Source organism: Oncorhynchus mykiss, chromosome 23 (assembly GCF_013265735.2).
Source record: "Oncorhynchus mykiss isolate Arlee chromosome 23, USDA_OmykA_1.1, whole genome shotgun sequence".
In the NCBI taxonomy this organism is placed as follows: domain Eukaryota; kingdom Metazoa; phylum Chordata; class Actinopteri; order Salmoniformes; family Salmonidae; genus Oncorhynchus; species Oncorhynchus mykiss.
Window position 1 is genome coordinate 34531829 of NC_048587.1, and position 16762 is coordinate 34548590.

The 16762-nt window shown below is 41.9% G+C and overlaps 1 protein-coding gene across 11 annotated transcripts in view; it reads right to left on the reverse strand.

Annotated features, from left to right (window-relative positions):
• dlg5a (discs, large homolog 5a (Drosophila)) overlaps nt 1-3820 on the reverse strand; it is a 61288-nt gene extending 57468 nt beyond the window's left edge. For 5 of the 11 annotated variants that reach the window (XM_036960304.1, XM_036960306.1, XM_021580818.2 and 2 more), the window contains exon 1: nt 3031-3819. In XM_036960304.1, coding sequence (XP_036816199.1) covers nt 3031-3331 — 301 coding nt within the window. In that variant the 5' untranslated portion in view covers nt 3332-3819. Of the gene's footprint in view, nt 1-3030 lie in introns of all 11 variants that reach the window. The other 6 variants (XR_005039172.1, XM_021580821.2, XM_036960307.1 and 3 more) reach the window with 3 other exon arrangements.
• Between the last annotated feature and the right edge of the window lie 12942 nt (nt 3821-16762).

The window sequence follows — 16762 nt, forward strand, 5'->3', positions numbered from 1 at the left end:
ATCTTATTAAAATAATTAACATGATAAACAAATGTGGAATTAGGGCGCTGTGTTTTGTGCAATGATGTGACATGCCTGGATTTAGATTCAATAAATAGTGCATAAAATAAACGTGACAATATTTCTCTCGGTTTCCTACAGCAGCCATGTTGGGGGGGAGAACCCTGCTTTGAACCATCCCCGCTGTCACTGTCTACATGCATGCAAGTGTATGTGTGTGCAGTTTTAAGTTATAGGGGTGTGTCTCGTGTGTGTGTGTGTGTCTCTCATTGAAGGGCAGAGGAAACCTGCCAGTGAGTAAAGGCAAAGGCAGCCAGTATGAGAGAATGGCTTAAGAGCAGGTTGTTATCAGCGCAGATCACACACACGCACTGGAGCTCAGTCTTTCATCTCTACGGTCCCTTTCCCTCTCAGCCTGAAGCAACGAGGAGGCTCATCTCCACTCTCTCACCAGCCAGGCAGCCTGGTTAAATGCAGTAATCGCGTCAGCCTGAATCGCTGCACTAAAGATAATGAAAAGTGTTCAAAAATACCTCTCCACTACATCTGCCTGCCACGCTCTCTCTCTGTCTGTGTCGAAGCAGCAGCAGCCGGGAGGGAGCAGGAGAAAATACAGAAGAGAGGGCTGTGGAGGCATGATAATACACGTCTCACAGAGAGAGCTTACAACAGGCAGGCAGCGTAGAGCTAATCCTCTGGTGAATAACCACCATGAACCCACTAGGGTTGCGCCCTAAACGGCACAATATCCTCTATGTAGTGCACTACTTTTGACTAGGGCCCATAAGCCCATAGGGTGCCTTGTGGGACGCAGGCAAGTTTACATACCTACAGCCCTGCTGCTGCTCCCCTCGTCTACAGCATTATACACCAAGGTTGCAAATTGCAAATGTTGCAAGTGTACCAAATGTGGTTCAGTGAGTGATCCATGCCGGTGTGATGAGTGACCTGGAATGAGACCTTAAGACTGGTGTTAGCACTCTTCATAATGAAAGTTGTCATAGTCTTTCAGATGACCAAACTAGGCCTATAAAGTAGACTCCTGATAAATACAACGACTTGAGTCTGTCTCGATTTAGCCTCTCCTCTCCCCACACAGCCACTGTCTTAACAGACATTTTAATGGTCTCGTAGGACAATAACTGGGGGTATAGTATACTACTGGCTTATAGGCCCACTACTGTACATGGAAAATAGAGAATATGACTGCCGCAATATTATGGATTCTTAAGCATGGTTATACGTACGCACACCACGCAAGGGTCGATATGAAACGTCACATCAGCCGCAAGAGCGTTTCCATAGAAACAATTCAGGCTATCTGTGAGCAAATAACATAAGAGGAAGCACTTGTAATTTGTTTTTCCATCCAAAGACATGATATTAGTATTGCAAACCATTGATGACAACTTGGGAGATTGCTGTGCACATCTATACCTACCTAGAATAGGCTACTGGGCAATTCCATGGAATTATGCGGAGATGTTTTTTAACATACGTTTAAAGTTTTAAAAAATCAAACATAGATTTCAACGATTAAAGACCCATTGCAGTCAAAAACAGTATTTTCCTGTGTTTTATATGTATTTCCACACTACGCGGATGAAATATCCCTTTTAGTATAAGCTCTGTTTGAAAAGACAGCTTGAAATTTCAACCTGTTTTGGTATAGATGGCGTTTTGGCCTGCCTGATGACATAACCAGATTAGTTAAAAGACCAATAAGAAAGAGGGTCCCAAACCTCTGCCATCAATAGCTATTTTTAGTTATTATTGACCATTTTAATTGAAAACAGTAAGGTATTTAAATTGTTACCCGGAAATGATTTAATATGGAGATAAAAACCACAACAGGACCTTATGAACAATGACTACTTTAAACAATTTACACAGTAAATAAAATATTTTACGAGAATAACAGTGCAGATGCATAGTTTGGTAACATGATTATGGTAAAATTGTCTTCAGCAGTTTTATTCTGTTACAGAACGTAGTATCTGCACAGTTCTTCCTGTACATGTGTTTTTATAAAATTGTCAGTGGAAATTGTTAAAAGTAGTCATTGTGCATAGAGTTATATGGTTTGATCAAACTTTGAAATCAATGTTTTTTGGTTGGAATACATTATGAAAAAGTCAGGGTAATTCTGTTACCATGGAATTACCCTACTGCATTTAATTTCCACTAATAAATCTAAAGTAAAAGAACAAATTAGTTTGATGGAAAATCTGAAACCTAAATACAGTGAAATAGACCCATCTGTATCCTTTACATTGTAGAATAGGTATATGTAGGCTACTCCATGATTTTACTACAGGCTATGTAGCACACATTGCAACTGTGCCGAACATGTTGGGGCCTGGATACATGAGGTCTCTGAAGTGTGTCTGGAATAAATAAAATATGAGGTTAAGAGCGAGCCAGTAACCGAAAGGTCGCTGGTTGGAATCCCAGAGTAGACTTGGTGAAAAACCTGTCATTGTGCCCTTGAGCAAAGCACTTAACCCTAATTGCTTCTGTAAGTCGCTCTGGATAAGAGCATCTGCTAAATTACGAAACCGTTCTCATTCAAAGGGAGGGTTGGCAAGCGTGTTAATTTTTCATCTACTGCCTAGCCACAGAGTAGCAGAGTCCACTCACTCCCATGAAGCAAATAGTGATGGAATTTGGTTTTAGAGCCTGTGGCATCTATGCCTCTGCTGGTGATTACTAGCTTTTTTAATGTTAAATATTGCTGTGGAATGAACAATGTGATGCTGAAACGGAACTTTGGTAACATTTTAGGTTGTTAGCAAAGTCCAAGTTCTTGCTTCGAATGCGGCATATCAACATCCCTAACGTAAACATGCTCTGATAATAAATATAAATGAGAATGATCTAGTCAATTATCCATAGAAGTATTGCACGGGTGACCACCCTGTAAGTGAATTATGAGACTTGGGGTAGCCGTAAAACGTGTTCAATATCTCAAAGGCTGTGTAGAGGAATGTAGCAAGCATGCATCCAACATTTGCGTGCATGGTGACTTACCGGAGGAATGGTCCACGGGTCCACCGCCGTTGGTAAAGAGTGCAGAATACAGGTCAGGGTACGCCTTTTCCAAGGCCACACACAGCTCGAGGAAATGGTCGCTTTCCTTGTTCACAAGCATCTTCAAAAGCTGGTCCACTTTCTCCGCGCTGGAAGAGCAGTTTTGGTCCAGTTCGAAGCGGTCGAGCTGGCTCAGAGTACCGGAGAGTATCAGTAACTCTATCAGTCGATCTGCGTCTGTTATAGAGTCCAGCAAGTTTTGGTGGAATTGTTCTAACAACTCTTTGTGCTTTGGCTCCATTGCCGTTCGCTTCAGTTCCGTAGCTAGCTAACTAGCTAGCAGTCTGTTTAGCTAACGTATCCTCGGCTTTATTTCTCCAAAATGACCCCCTGCCCGATAAGCGAACAAGGAACTAACTTCCTAATTGTCACTTGTATGAATTTTGCATTACAGCCATGACATGTAATGGCATGGGAGAGCAGTTGTTTATAACAAATAGGAAAAGGCACAAGAAGCCATATTTGTTGTCTACGACCGTAAACTGCACTAAACAGATATACATTTTCCCAGCTTACTTACGTCTGGCAACTTCGTCCATTTTTGTGTTATTCCGAAGAAAACATGCCTGACACATTTGCTTTTTCTATAAAGCACTAAACCGACTGAACTGCTAGGAAAACTATCGTAACTCTCTCGCCGTTCCCCACTTACACTGTATCCTCCGCCATGTCTGGGCTGTTCAGCAGCTGCTGCATGCTGTCAATCAAATTCCCATACAATGCCATGTAAGGTAAAAACGGGGCGGGCCTTACCCCAAGACACACCTGATTTTTCAATGGGCGTGCTCCGTAGTACGTTCTGAAATTCCAGGCGGAAAAGATGACAATGGATAATTTATTTTGCATGCAAACGTTTCTGTGATACATTGTATCAGAGATACAGTACATTGAAGCAGAGGCAGAAGTGACAACCAACTCAGCAAACATTGTTCTAGCCACTTAAACATTTTCTTTGGTATCCAACATAACCATTTTGGTGAGATGAAGAGGAGATTTTTGATGACATTGATATACATATAAATTAATATATTTAGATATAGATAAAAAAAAATATTATATTATATCATATTGTTTTAATTTAAAATGTTTTCTGTTTTATTACATTGCAAAATATACATATGATAGGAACAATTCTTACCAGTGTGCCACCTGTACCAACAAGATTCATACATTCCTACCACATTGCTGTGCAGCCAAAATTAATTGAAGAGAGGCAGCAACCAAGAAGATGAATACCATGTTGGTTGTGAATCAGATCAAATAGTCACTGAGTAGCAGACCTGGTTTTAAAAACAATTTCAGGTAATGAAACTACATTTCACGACACGAATTCAGATAACCTTTATTTGAAAAAAAAAACAAGAGGTTGAACATTGGAATATATTTGGAAATACATTTGAAAAGTATTTGAAAATACTCAAATACACTCCCATGCATTTAACCCAGGTATTAGAAAATAGTATTTGAAGTAAGTATTTTAAAATACAATTTGGTCGACTATTTGGTTTTTACAAATAAGCATTCAAGTACTCAAATAAATGTACTAGTTTTGGGCTGTGTATTTCAAAATACTCAAAAACACTTTTTAAAATGTATTTAACAAATACTCAAATACACATTTAGTCTAACCAATGTCTGTGTTCAGTACGAAAAAACATAATGCAAATTTCAATTAAACAGAAATTCAGCTGTTCTGAACGACCAGTTGTAAAACTGGGAGGGTTTGGGCTGTGGGTTGGGAAAAGCTGTCAGCATGTCAGCCTTTAAATACATCACTCATTGCTTCAAGTCACATCCTACCACACCCATCAAATGTAGAAAATGTTCAAGAACGTTGAACATTTTGTGGAATCATTACGCAATGTAGCATATTTTAATCTAACTGAATGCACCCCAGGTCTGCTGAGTAGTCATAAGTGGGAAGGTGGTTATCACCAGTTGTGAAGTCGTGAATACCAGTTGGATGCATTCACGTGCTTTGAACTTGTGAGAAATGGCAATTGGCTAATGGCCAACAAGCTGCGTCAACCATAAATTAAAAGTACAGCTATCATGCTTGTAAACAAATTATCGTGTTCAAAAACCATATTAATAGATTGATTTTTATAAATAATGTTTTGCTGTTGCATTAACTGCAGAAAATGCTGTTATCTAGGTAATTCCCTTAGTAGGTGACCTCAGAGGCCAGCATGTGGGAGAAGACTATCAGCTCAGGGATGATAGACAAGTTTCCCACTAGTAACTACCAGTTGGAGGGTGTTCACGTAGATGTTTCTCAGTCTTAAGTGGTAAATACCACATTCCCACTTGGTTATGAACTGAAAGTAGTTTATGGAGCAACTGTCATTCACCTTCAGATTTGTTTCAGAAACCATTGCAAATCAACATCAATTGGAGTGATCAGGGCAAACTCACAATGTCCAAAATTGTATGACTTGGTTTTTGAAGTTAGATGTGATTTGGCCCAAAAAGTGTAACATGGTGAGATTGCTCACATCACTTTCTGGTTTAGCAGGGTTTTTATAAACAAATCTGAATGGTGAATGACCATCTCCTGTCCCATAGACTACTGTTAGGGTAGTTGAAAAAAAGAGCCAAGTCTAAAGAAATTAAGTAATCCTTTAATGCTCAAGCTAAAGTCATTTCACGCATTAAAAATAAAAGTGGCATGGGGGAGACAAAAATGTCCAACTTTTTCATAGGGGGTCTGGGGATTTTATGAAAATTGAACCTCATTTCCACCTGATCCACAGCATGGTTAAACATTCTCTATTTAGACAATGCGACATGTAATTCTCATATGCTAAAATGGAATTCAGCTGGATCTGTAAGGAGTTTGGCTAGCTCTGAATCCATATTTCTTGGGGGACACACGCCTGTAATAGCAAGTAGCAGCGAAGAAACACTGTTTATATTATCCAGGTCAAACTCAAACCCTGTAGGCTGCAGGAATAGTGTTCAATACTTCTCTGGTCACACTTTAGGCTCACAAACTCATGCCAAGATAAGGATTAGATTCAGATGTCCCTGTCCAGCAAGATTGGAATGCTGGAATTGTTGATTACCAAGTGGTGGAGCCAACAAGCTATTGCATCTTATTCTTCCCTATGTTGAAACATGATCTTCTCAGCAAACAGAAGTCCAAAAGGGAAAATCAAATCTTCATACATATAAGTATTCAATCTTCTCTCCATTTTGGTTTATTTTGGTTTTCACTTTCATTGTTATCCATCCACAGGTTTGTCCGTCACTGAATCAACTATAAACCCCTGTGACGATGACTGTAAATTAGAGGTTGAGTTCCAACACTTACCTGCATGTTCAAAGGTGGGTGGGTGCTTATTGCTTTGCTATATACAGTTGAAGTCATACGTTTACATACACTTAGGTTGGAGTCATTCAAATTCATTTTTCAACCACTCCACAAATTTCTTGTTAACAAACTATCGTTTTGGCAAGTCGGTTAGGACATCTACTTTGTGCATGACACAAGTCATTTATCCAACAATTGTTTACAGACAGATTATTTCACTTATAATTCACTGTATCACAATTCCAGTGGGTCAAAAGTTTGCATACACTAAGTTGACTGTACCTTTAAACAGCTTGGAAAATTCCAGAAAATTATGTCATGGCTTTAGAAGATTCTGATAGGCTAATTGACATCATTTGAGTCAATTGGAGGTGTACCTGTGGATGTATTTCAAGGCCTACCTTCAAACTCAGTGCTTCTTTGCTTGACATCATGGGAAAATCAAAAGAAATCAGCCAAGACCTCAGAAAAATAATTGTAACCTCCAAATGTCTGGTTCATCCTCGGGAGCAATTTCCAAATGCCTGAAGGTGCCACGTTCATCTGTACAAACAATAGTACGCAAGTATAAACACCATGGGACCACGCAGCCGTCATACCACTCAGGAAGGAGACACGTTCTGTCTCCTAGAGATCAACGTACCTTGGTGCGAAACTCCCAGAACAATAGCAAAGGACCTTGTGAAGATGCTGGAGGAAACAGGTACAAAAGTATCTACATCCACAGTAAAACGAGTCCTATACCGACATAACCTGAAAGGCCGCTCAGCAAGGAAGAAGCCACTGCTCAAAAACCATCATAAAAAGCCAGACTACGGCATGCAACTGCACATGGGGACAAAGATCGTACTTTTTGGAGAAATGTTCTCTGGTCTGATGAAACAAAAATAGAACTGTTTGGCCATAATGACCATAGTTATGTTTGGAGGAAAAAGGGGCGAGCTTGCAAGCTGAAGAACACCATCCCAACAGTGAAGCACGGGGTGGCAGCATCATGTTGTGGGGGTGCTTTGCTCTAGGAGGGACTGGTGCATGTCACAAAACAGATGGCTTCATGGAGGGAGGAAAAATATGTGGATATATTGAAGCAACATCTCAAGACATCAGTCAGGAAGTTAAAGCTTGGTCGCAAATGGGTCTTCCAAATGGACAATGACCCCAAGCACACTTCCAAAGTTGTGGCAAAATGGCTAAAGGACAACAAAGTCAAGGTATTGGAGTGGCCATCACAAAGCCCTGACCTCAATCCTATATAACATTTGTGGGCAGAACTGAAAAGCATGTGTGAGAGCAAGGAGGCCTACAAATCTGACAGAAACACCAGCTCTGTCAGGAGGAATGGGCCAACATTCACCCAACTTATTGCAGAAAGCTTGTGGAAGGCTACCTGTAATGTTTGACCCAAGTTAAACATTTTTAAAGAAATGCTACCAAATACTAATGAGTGTATGTAAACCTCTGACCCACTGGGAATGTGATGAAAGAAATAAAAGCTGAAATAAATAATTATCTCTACTATTATTCTGACATTTCACATTCTTAAAATAAAGTGGTGATCCTAACTGACCTAAGACAGGGAATTTTTACTACGATTAAATGTCAGGAATTGTGAAAAACTGAGTTCAAATGTAGCTGGCTAAGGTGTATGTAAACTTCCGACTTCAACTGCAGATAAAATTAGTGTTTTTAATATTTTTTAAGGCTAGAAATATCAGTTTTGTAAAGGGAACAGACCTAAACTTCGCAAAAAAAGAAACATCCTCTCACTGTCAACTGCATGTATTTTCAGCAAACTGAAAAACTGTGTAAATATTTGTGTGAACATAACAAGATTCAACAACTGAGACACAAACTGATCAAGTTCCACAGACATGTGACTAACAGAAATGTAATGTGTCCCTGAACAAAGGGGAGGGGAGGGGAGGGGGGGGGGGGGGTCAAAATCAAAAGTAACAGTCAGTATCTGGTGTGGCCACCAGCTGCATTAAGTACTGCAGTGCATTTCCTGCTCATGGACCGCACCAGATTTGCCGGTTCTTGCTGTGAGATGCTACCCCACTCTTCCACCAAGGCACCTGCAAGTTCCCGGATATTTCTGGGGGGGAATGGCCCTAGCCCTCACCCTCCAATCCAACAGGTCCCAGACATTCTCAATGGGATTTAGATCCGGGCTATTCGCTGGCCATGGCAGAACACTGATATTAATTTCTTGCAGGAAATCACGCACAGAACGAGCAGTATGGATGATGGCATTGTCATGCTGGAGGGTCATGTCAGGATGAGCCTGCAGGAAGAGTACCACATGAGGGAGGAGTATGTCTTCCCTGTAATGCACAGTGTTGAGATTGCCTGCAATGACAACAAGCTCAGTCCGATGATGTTGTGACACACCGCCCCAGACCATGACCTGGTGAGACAAAATTGCGGCTTGTCAGAGCACTTTTTGCCAGTCCTGTCTGGTCCAGCGATGGTGGGTTTGTGCCCATAGGCGATGTTGTTGCCGGTGATGTCTGGTGAGGACCTGCTGCACAACATGTCTACAAGCCCTCAATCCAGCATCTCTCAGCCTATTGTGGACAGTCTGAGCACTGATGGAGGGATTGTGCGTTCCTGGTGTAACTCGGGCAGTTGTTGCCATCCTGTACCTGTCCCGCAGGTGTGATGTTCGGATGCACCGATCCTGTGCAGGTGTTGTTACACGTGGTCTGCCACTGCGAGGATGATCAGCTGTCCATCCTGTCTCCCTGTAGTGCTGTCTTAGGTGTCTCACAGTACTGACATTGCAATTTATTGCCCTGGCCAGATCTGCAGTCCTCATGCCTGTTTTTCAGAGTCAGTAGAAAGGCCTATTTTGTGTCCTAAGTTTTCATAACTGTGGCCTTTATTGCCTACCGTCTGTAAACTGTTAGTGTCTTAATGACCGTTCCACAGGTGCATGTTCATTAATTGTAGCATGGGAAACACTGTTTAAACACTTTACAATGAAGATCTGTGAAGTTATTTGGATTTTTATGAATTATCTTTGAAAGACCGGGTCCTGAAAAAGAGACATTTATTTTTATGCTGAGTTTATATTTTCTCAATTCCTGATGTTACACCAACCCTTGTCTTATTGCTTTGTATTCTGCCTAAAGTCTTCAGAAATGGTCTAAAATACATTTTTGCTCAGCAATATGTCTTTCCTTGCACTTCCAACACAGCTTATCCCTTTATTTTCTGACCATATTACTTGCAACATTACAATAAGAGTTGAGAGGTTGGCTACTTCTTCCATTCACTTCACAACACATCCTCTACTTCTGAGGCACTCCAACGGAGAAGCATATGAGTGTCTTCCATTCCCTAATGCTATGAATAACTTGTGTATCATGGCCATCAGATACATCTTAGGTTTTAAGAATTCAGAGAATCCCTAGAATGCCCTGGAAGTCAAATAAATAGAAGATTCTAAGAACTCTGTGGATTTGTAAGAAATTCTAGAATGGATGCCCTGGCCATGTATGGATTGTTGCTGGGCTGATGATGTCTGTGTATGGAAGGTCATGTTAGCCTTCATTGACGGCACACTTTAACAGATATTCCGCAGGGCTGAAAATATTCAGCTAAGACCCTGGCTACTCAATCTAAATATATCACCAGATTTCCCTGTATAAGTTTCTAAAAAATGCTGAAAATCTGTTTCTCAGTAAGTGGTTTTAGGAATAATGCTGCACTACTCACACACAAATTCTGATTGCAGAAGAAAATATCAGTCTGTAAAAATAGACAGGATTAGTTATGAACAGATGGCTGATGTTCTTTTCCAGCTACAGGGACTAAAAATCACCCCAAAACAATCAACTTCACAGGGATAATGCTCATGTGACCGGCTGTGTGCCTAATACCTATGTATTTACATGGTAGTTAGTGTATATAGGAAGATAAAGTGTACATACAATGTAGTTACACATTATGGATTTTTATCAACCACTAATACAAACATGGTCTCTCAGCAAGCACGGTCTGTGAACTGCACTGAGCTACAGGGCATTATTGCCATCTGGGGGCCAGAATGAAAACAACATGTATGGCAGGTTGTATCTCATAAACATAAACATTGTATCTCATAAACATAATTCTAGTCATATATGCACCAAATTAACATTGATCACATGTATTAACTATTGGCCTCTTGATTATGCCTGAACTCCAGTCCCAGTGTCTTCTGTATTGGAGCAGAGTTTATTGACCAGTGTGAAGAAAAGGGTCAAGGGAAATGTCAATTTTTTTATTCATATTTATCATATCAAGCACCACCTCAACACATGTGAAAAGGGCAGTGTTTCCGATGACATCCGGTGTATCATATGATTTTAATCAACTATGACCTTTGGCTACTTTTGTCTACTCATAGTTGATTAATAAAATCACGTGATGAAGCCCAGATGATGGCATCGTAAACACTTCTCCTCATTGATCTTTTTGACTACAAAAGAGAGGATCATGCCTTTCTCAAATATATTGATGTTGGGGTGCTCCTGGAGATGATGAATATGAATTTGAAAAATCGTGTAATGTCCCTTCAAATGTGTGGGGTGAGTCATCCCTGAACAGGAGAATGATTTATCATGTGGAAGATAGTCAGTGGTAACGTCTGCAGGACCAGACCCCAGCCCAGTGGATAGAACCCTCATTAATAAAAACACTCAGGTACAGCCTATGGATGAATTATGTGATGGCTTATGTAACCCCCCCCCCCCCCCCCTGCTACTTGGAACCATACTAATCCACGACTGGTCTATCGACGTTACCGCACGAGGAGGCAAAAACAGTCTTTCCTCCATCCCGTCCCTCTAAGGCCCTTCTGCTAGCTTGCTAGCCCCGGTCTGCTAACTGCTAGCTTGCTAGCCCCGGCCTGCTAACTGTCTGAATCGCTGTGTCCCCAGCCAGCCCAACCACGATCACTTGGCTACGCATGCCTCTCCCTAATATCAATATGCCTTGTCCATTACTGGTTAGTGATTAGTCTTATTTCACAGTAGAGCCTCTAGCCCTGCTCAATATGCTTTAACCAACCATGTTGTTCCACCTCCCACGTATGCGATGACATCACCTGGTTTAAATGTCTCTAGAGACTATATCTCTCTCATCATTACTCAATTCCTAGGTTTACCTCCAATGTACTCTCTTCCTACCATACCTTTGCCTGTACATTATGCCATAAATCTATTCTATCGTGCCCAGAAACCTGCTCCCTTTACTCTATGTTCTGAACATACTAGACGACCAGTTCTTATAGCCTTTAGTCGTACCCTTATCCTACTTCTCCTCTGGCGATGTAGAGGTTAATCCAGGACCTGCAGTGCCTAGCTCCCCTCCCACTCCCCAGGTGTTCTCCTTTGTTGACTTCTGCAACCATAAAAGCCTTGGTTTCATGCATGTTAACATTAGAAGCCTCCTCCCTAAGTTTGTTGTATTCACTGCTTTAGCACACTCTGCCAAACCGGAAGTCTTAGTCGTGTCTGAATCCTGGCTTAGGAAAACCACCAAAACTCCTGAAATTTCCGTCCCTAACTATAACATTTTCCGCCAAGATAGAACTGCCAAAAGGGGCGGTATTGCAATCTACTAAAGAGATAGCCTGCAGACCACCCTCTGCCCCAGCTGTGCCCTGGACACCATATGTGAATCGATTGCCCCCTCATCTATCTTCTGAGCTCATGCTGTTAGGTGACCTAAACTGGGACATGCTTAATACCCCTGCCATCCTACAATCTAAGCTTGATGCTCTCAACCTCACACAAATGATCAACCCCAAATCTGTAAACACGGGCACCCTCATATCATCCTAACCAACTCGCCCTTCAAATACACCTCTGTGGTTTTCAACCAAGATCTCAGCGATCACTACCTGCATCTGTAATGGGTCTGCGGTCAAACGACCACCCCTCATCACTGTCAAACATGCCCTAAAACACTTCAGCGAACAGGCCTTTCTAATCGACCTGGCCGGGGTATCCTGGAATGACATTGACCTCATCCCGTCAGTAGAGGATGCCGGGTTATTCTTTAAAAGTAGTTTCCTCACCATCTTAAATAAGCATGCTCCATTCACAAAATGTAGAACTAGGAATAGATATAGTCCTTGGTTCACTCCAGACCTGTCTGCCCTTGACCAGCACAACAAAAATTGTGTGGCGTTCTGCATTAGCATTGAATAGCCCCCGTGTTATGCAACTTTTCAAGGAAGTTAGGAACCAATATACACAGGCAGTTAGGAAAGCTAAGGCTAGCATTTTAAAACAGAAATTTGCATCCTGTAGTACAAACTAAAAAAATTCTGGGACACTAAAGTCCATGGAGAATAAGAGCACATCCTCCCAGCTGCCCACTGCACTGAGGCTAGGAAACACTGTCACCACTGATAAATCCACTAAAATTGAGAATTTCAATAAGCATTTCTCTAAGGCTGGCCATGCTTTCCACCTGGCTACCCCTACCCCGGTCAACTGCCCGGCACCCTCCACAGCAACCCGCCTAACCTCCCACCATTTCTCCTTCACCTAAATCCAGATAGCTGATGTTCTGGAAGAGCTGCAAAATCTGGACCCCTACAAATCAGCCGGGCTAGACAATCTGGACCCTCTCTTTCTAAAATTATCTGCCGAAATTGTTGCAACCCCTATTACTAGCCTGTTCAACCTCTCGTTCGTATCGTGAGATTCCCAAAGATTGGAAAGCTGCCACGGTCATCCCCCTCTTCAAAGGGGGAGACACTCTAGACCCAAACTGCTACAGACCTATATCTATCATACCCTGCCTTTCTAAGGTCTTCAAAAGCCAAGTCAACAAGCAGATTACCGACCATTTCGAATCCCACCGTACCTTCTCCGCTATGAAATATGGTTTCAGAGCTGGTCATGGGTGCACCTCAGCCACGCTCAAGGTCCTAAACAATATCATAACTGCCATCAATAAGAGACATTCCTGTGCAGCCGTATTCATCGACCTGGCCAAGGCTTTAGACTCTGTCAATCACCACATTTTTATCGGCAGACTAAACAGCCTTGGTTTCTCAAATGACTGCCTCGCCTGATTCATCAACTACTTCTCTGACAGAGTTCATTGTGTCAAATCGGAGGGTCTGTTGTCTGGACCTCTGGCAGTCTCTATGGGGGTGCCACAGGGTTCAATCCTCAGGCTGACTCTCTTCTCTGTATACATCAATGATGTCGCTCTTGCTGCTGGTGATTCTTTGATCCACCTCTACGCAAACGACACCATTCTGTATACTTCTGGCCATTCTTTGGACACTGTGTTAACTAACCTCCAGACGAGCTTCAATGCCATACAACTCTCCTTCCGCAGCCTCCAACTGCTCTTAAATGCAAATAAAACCAAATGCATGCTCTTCAACCGATCACTGCCCACACCTGCCCGCCGGTCAGCATCACTACTCTGGACGGTTCTGACTTAAGAATATGTGGACAACTACAAATACGTAGGTGTCTGGTTAGACTGTAAACTCTCCTTCCAGACTCACATTAAGCATTTCCAATCCAAAATTAAATCTAGAATTGGCTTCCTATTTCGAAACAAAGCATCCTTCACTCATGCTGCCAAATATATCCTCGTAAAACTGACCATCCTACCGATCCTCGACTTTGGCAATGTCATTTACAAAATAGCCCCCAACACTCTACTCAACAAATTGGATGCAGTCTATTACAGTGCCATCCGTTTTGTCACCAAAGCCCCATATACTACCCACCACTGCGACCTGTACGCTCTCGTTGGCTGGCCCTCGCTTCATACTCGTCGCCAAACCCACTGACTTCAGGTCATCTACAAATCTTTGATAGGTAAGGCCCCGCCTTAGCTCAGCTCACTGGTCACCATGGCAGCACCCACCCGTAGCACGCGCTCCAGCAGGTATATCTCTCTAGTCACCCCCAAAGCCAATTTCTCCTTTGGCCGCCTTTCCTTCCAGTTCTCTGCTGCCAATGACTGGAATGAATTGCAAAAATCACTGAAGCTGGAGACTCATATCTCCCTCACTAGCTTTAAGCACCAGCTGTCAGAGCACTGCACCTGTACATAGCCCATCTAACTACAGTACCTTACGAAAGTATTCGGCCCCCTTGAACTTTGCGACCTTTTGCCACATTTCAGGCTTCAAACATAAAGATATAAAACTGTATTTTTTTGTGAAGAATCAACAACAAGTGGGACACAATCATGAAGTGGAACGACATTTATTGGATATTTCAAACTTTTTTAACAAATCAAAAACTGAAAAATTGGGCGTGCAAAATTATTCAGCCCCCTTAAGTTAATACTTTGTAGCGCCACCTTTTGCTGCGATTACAGCTGTAAGTCGCTTGGGGTATGTCTATCAGTTTTGCACATCGAGAGACTGACATTTTTTCCCATTCCTCCTTGCAAAACAGCTCGAGCTCAGTGAGGTTGGATGGAGAGCATTTGTGAACAGCAGTTTTCAGTTCTTTCCACAGATTCTCGATTGGATTCAGGTCTGGACTTTGACTTGGCCATTCTAACACCTGGATATGTTTATTTTTGAACCATTCCATTGTAGATTTTGCTTTATGTTTTGGATCATTGTCTTGTTGGAAGACAAATCTCCGTCCCAGTCTCAGGTCTTTTGCAGACTCCATCAGGTTTTCTTCCAGAATGGTCCTGTATTTGGCTCCATCCATCTTCCCATCAATTTTAACCATCTTCCCTGTCCCTGCTGAAGAAAAGCAGGCCCAAACCATGATGCTGCCACCACCATGTTTGACAGTGGGGATGGTGTGTTCAGGGTGATGAGCTGTGTTGCTTTTACGCCAAACATAACGTTTTGCATTGTTGCCAAAAAGTTCAATTTTGGTTTCATCTGACCAGAGCACCTTCTTCCACATGTTTGGTGTGTCTCCCAGGTGGCTTGTGGCAAACTTTAAACAACACTTTTTATGGATATCTTTAAGAAATGGCTTTCTTCTTGCCACTCTTCCATAAAGGCCAGATTTGTGCAATATACGACTGATTGTTGTCCTATGGACAGAGTCTCCCACCTCAGCTGTAGATCTCTGCAGTTCATCCAGAGTGATCATGGGCCTCTTGGCTGCATCTCTGATCAGTCTTCTCCTTGTATGAGCTGAAAGTTTAGAGGGACGGCCAGGTCTTGGTAGATTTGCAATAGTCTGATACTCCTTCCATTTCAATATTATCGCTTGCACAGTGCTCCTTGGGATGTTTAAAGCTTGGGAAATCTTTTTGTATCCAAATCCGGCTTTAAACTTCTTCACAACAGTATCTCGGACCTGCCTGGTGTGTTCCTTGTTCTTCATGATGCTCTCTGCGCTTTTAACGGACCTCTGAGACTATCACAGTGCAGGTGCATTTATACGGAGACTTGATTACACACAGGTGGATTGTATTTATCATCATTAGTCATTTAGGTCAACATTGGATCATTCAGAGATCCTCACTGAACTTCTGGAGAGAGTTTGCTGCACTGAAAGTAAAGGGGCTGAATAATTTTGCACGCCCAATTTTTCAGTTTTTGATTTGTTAAAAAAAGTTTGAAATATCCAATAAATGTCGTTCCACTTCATGATTGTGTCCCACTTGTTCTTGATTCTTCACAAAAAAATACAGTTTTATATCTTTATGTTTGAAGCCTGAAATGTGGCAAAAGGTCGCAAAGTTCAAGGGGGCCGAATACTTTCGCAAGGCACTGTACCTCATCCCCATACTGTATTTATTTATTTATCTTGCTCCTTTGTACCCCAGTATCTCTAATTGCAAATTAATATTCTGCATATCAATCACTCTAGTGTCTAATTGGTATATTGTAATTACTTCGCCACCATGGCCTATTTATTGCCTTCCCTTCATTTTCTTACCTAATTTGCACACACTGTATATAGGTTTTCTACAACTGTATTATTGACTGTATGTTTTGTTTATTCCATGTGTAACTCTGTGTTGTTGTATGTATGCTTTATTCTTGGCCAGGTCGCAGTTGTAAATGAGAACTTGTTTCAACTTGCCTACCTGGCTAAATAAGGGTGAAATAAAAAAATAAAAACGACTTGTCTACAAAATCATATTGCTGTGACTGCTTTCAAATAAAGGTCATTGCAACTGGCACGGTTTTCTCCTTTGCTCACTGACTCCACAAATAACAGGCCAAGAACATCAGCCATTTGTTGAAAGTGTCAGGGGCCTGGGGTCAGAAACAGGAATTAGTGCTCTTCCTTGCCTCAAGGAATCTGTCATTCTGCCCCTGAACAGGCAGTTAACCCACTGTTCCTAGGCTGTCATTGAAAATAAGAATTTGTTCTTAACTGACTTGCCTGGTTAAATAAAGGTTAA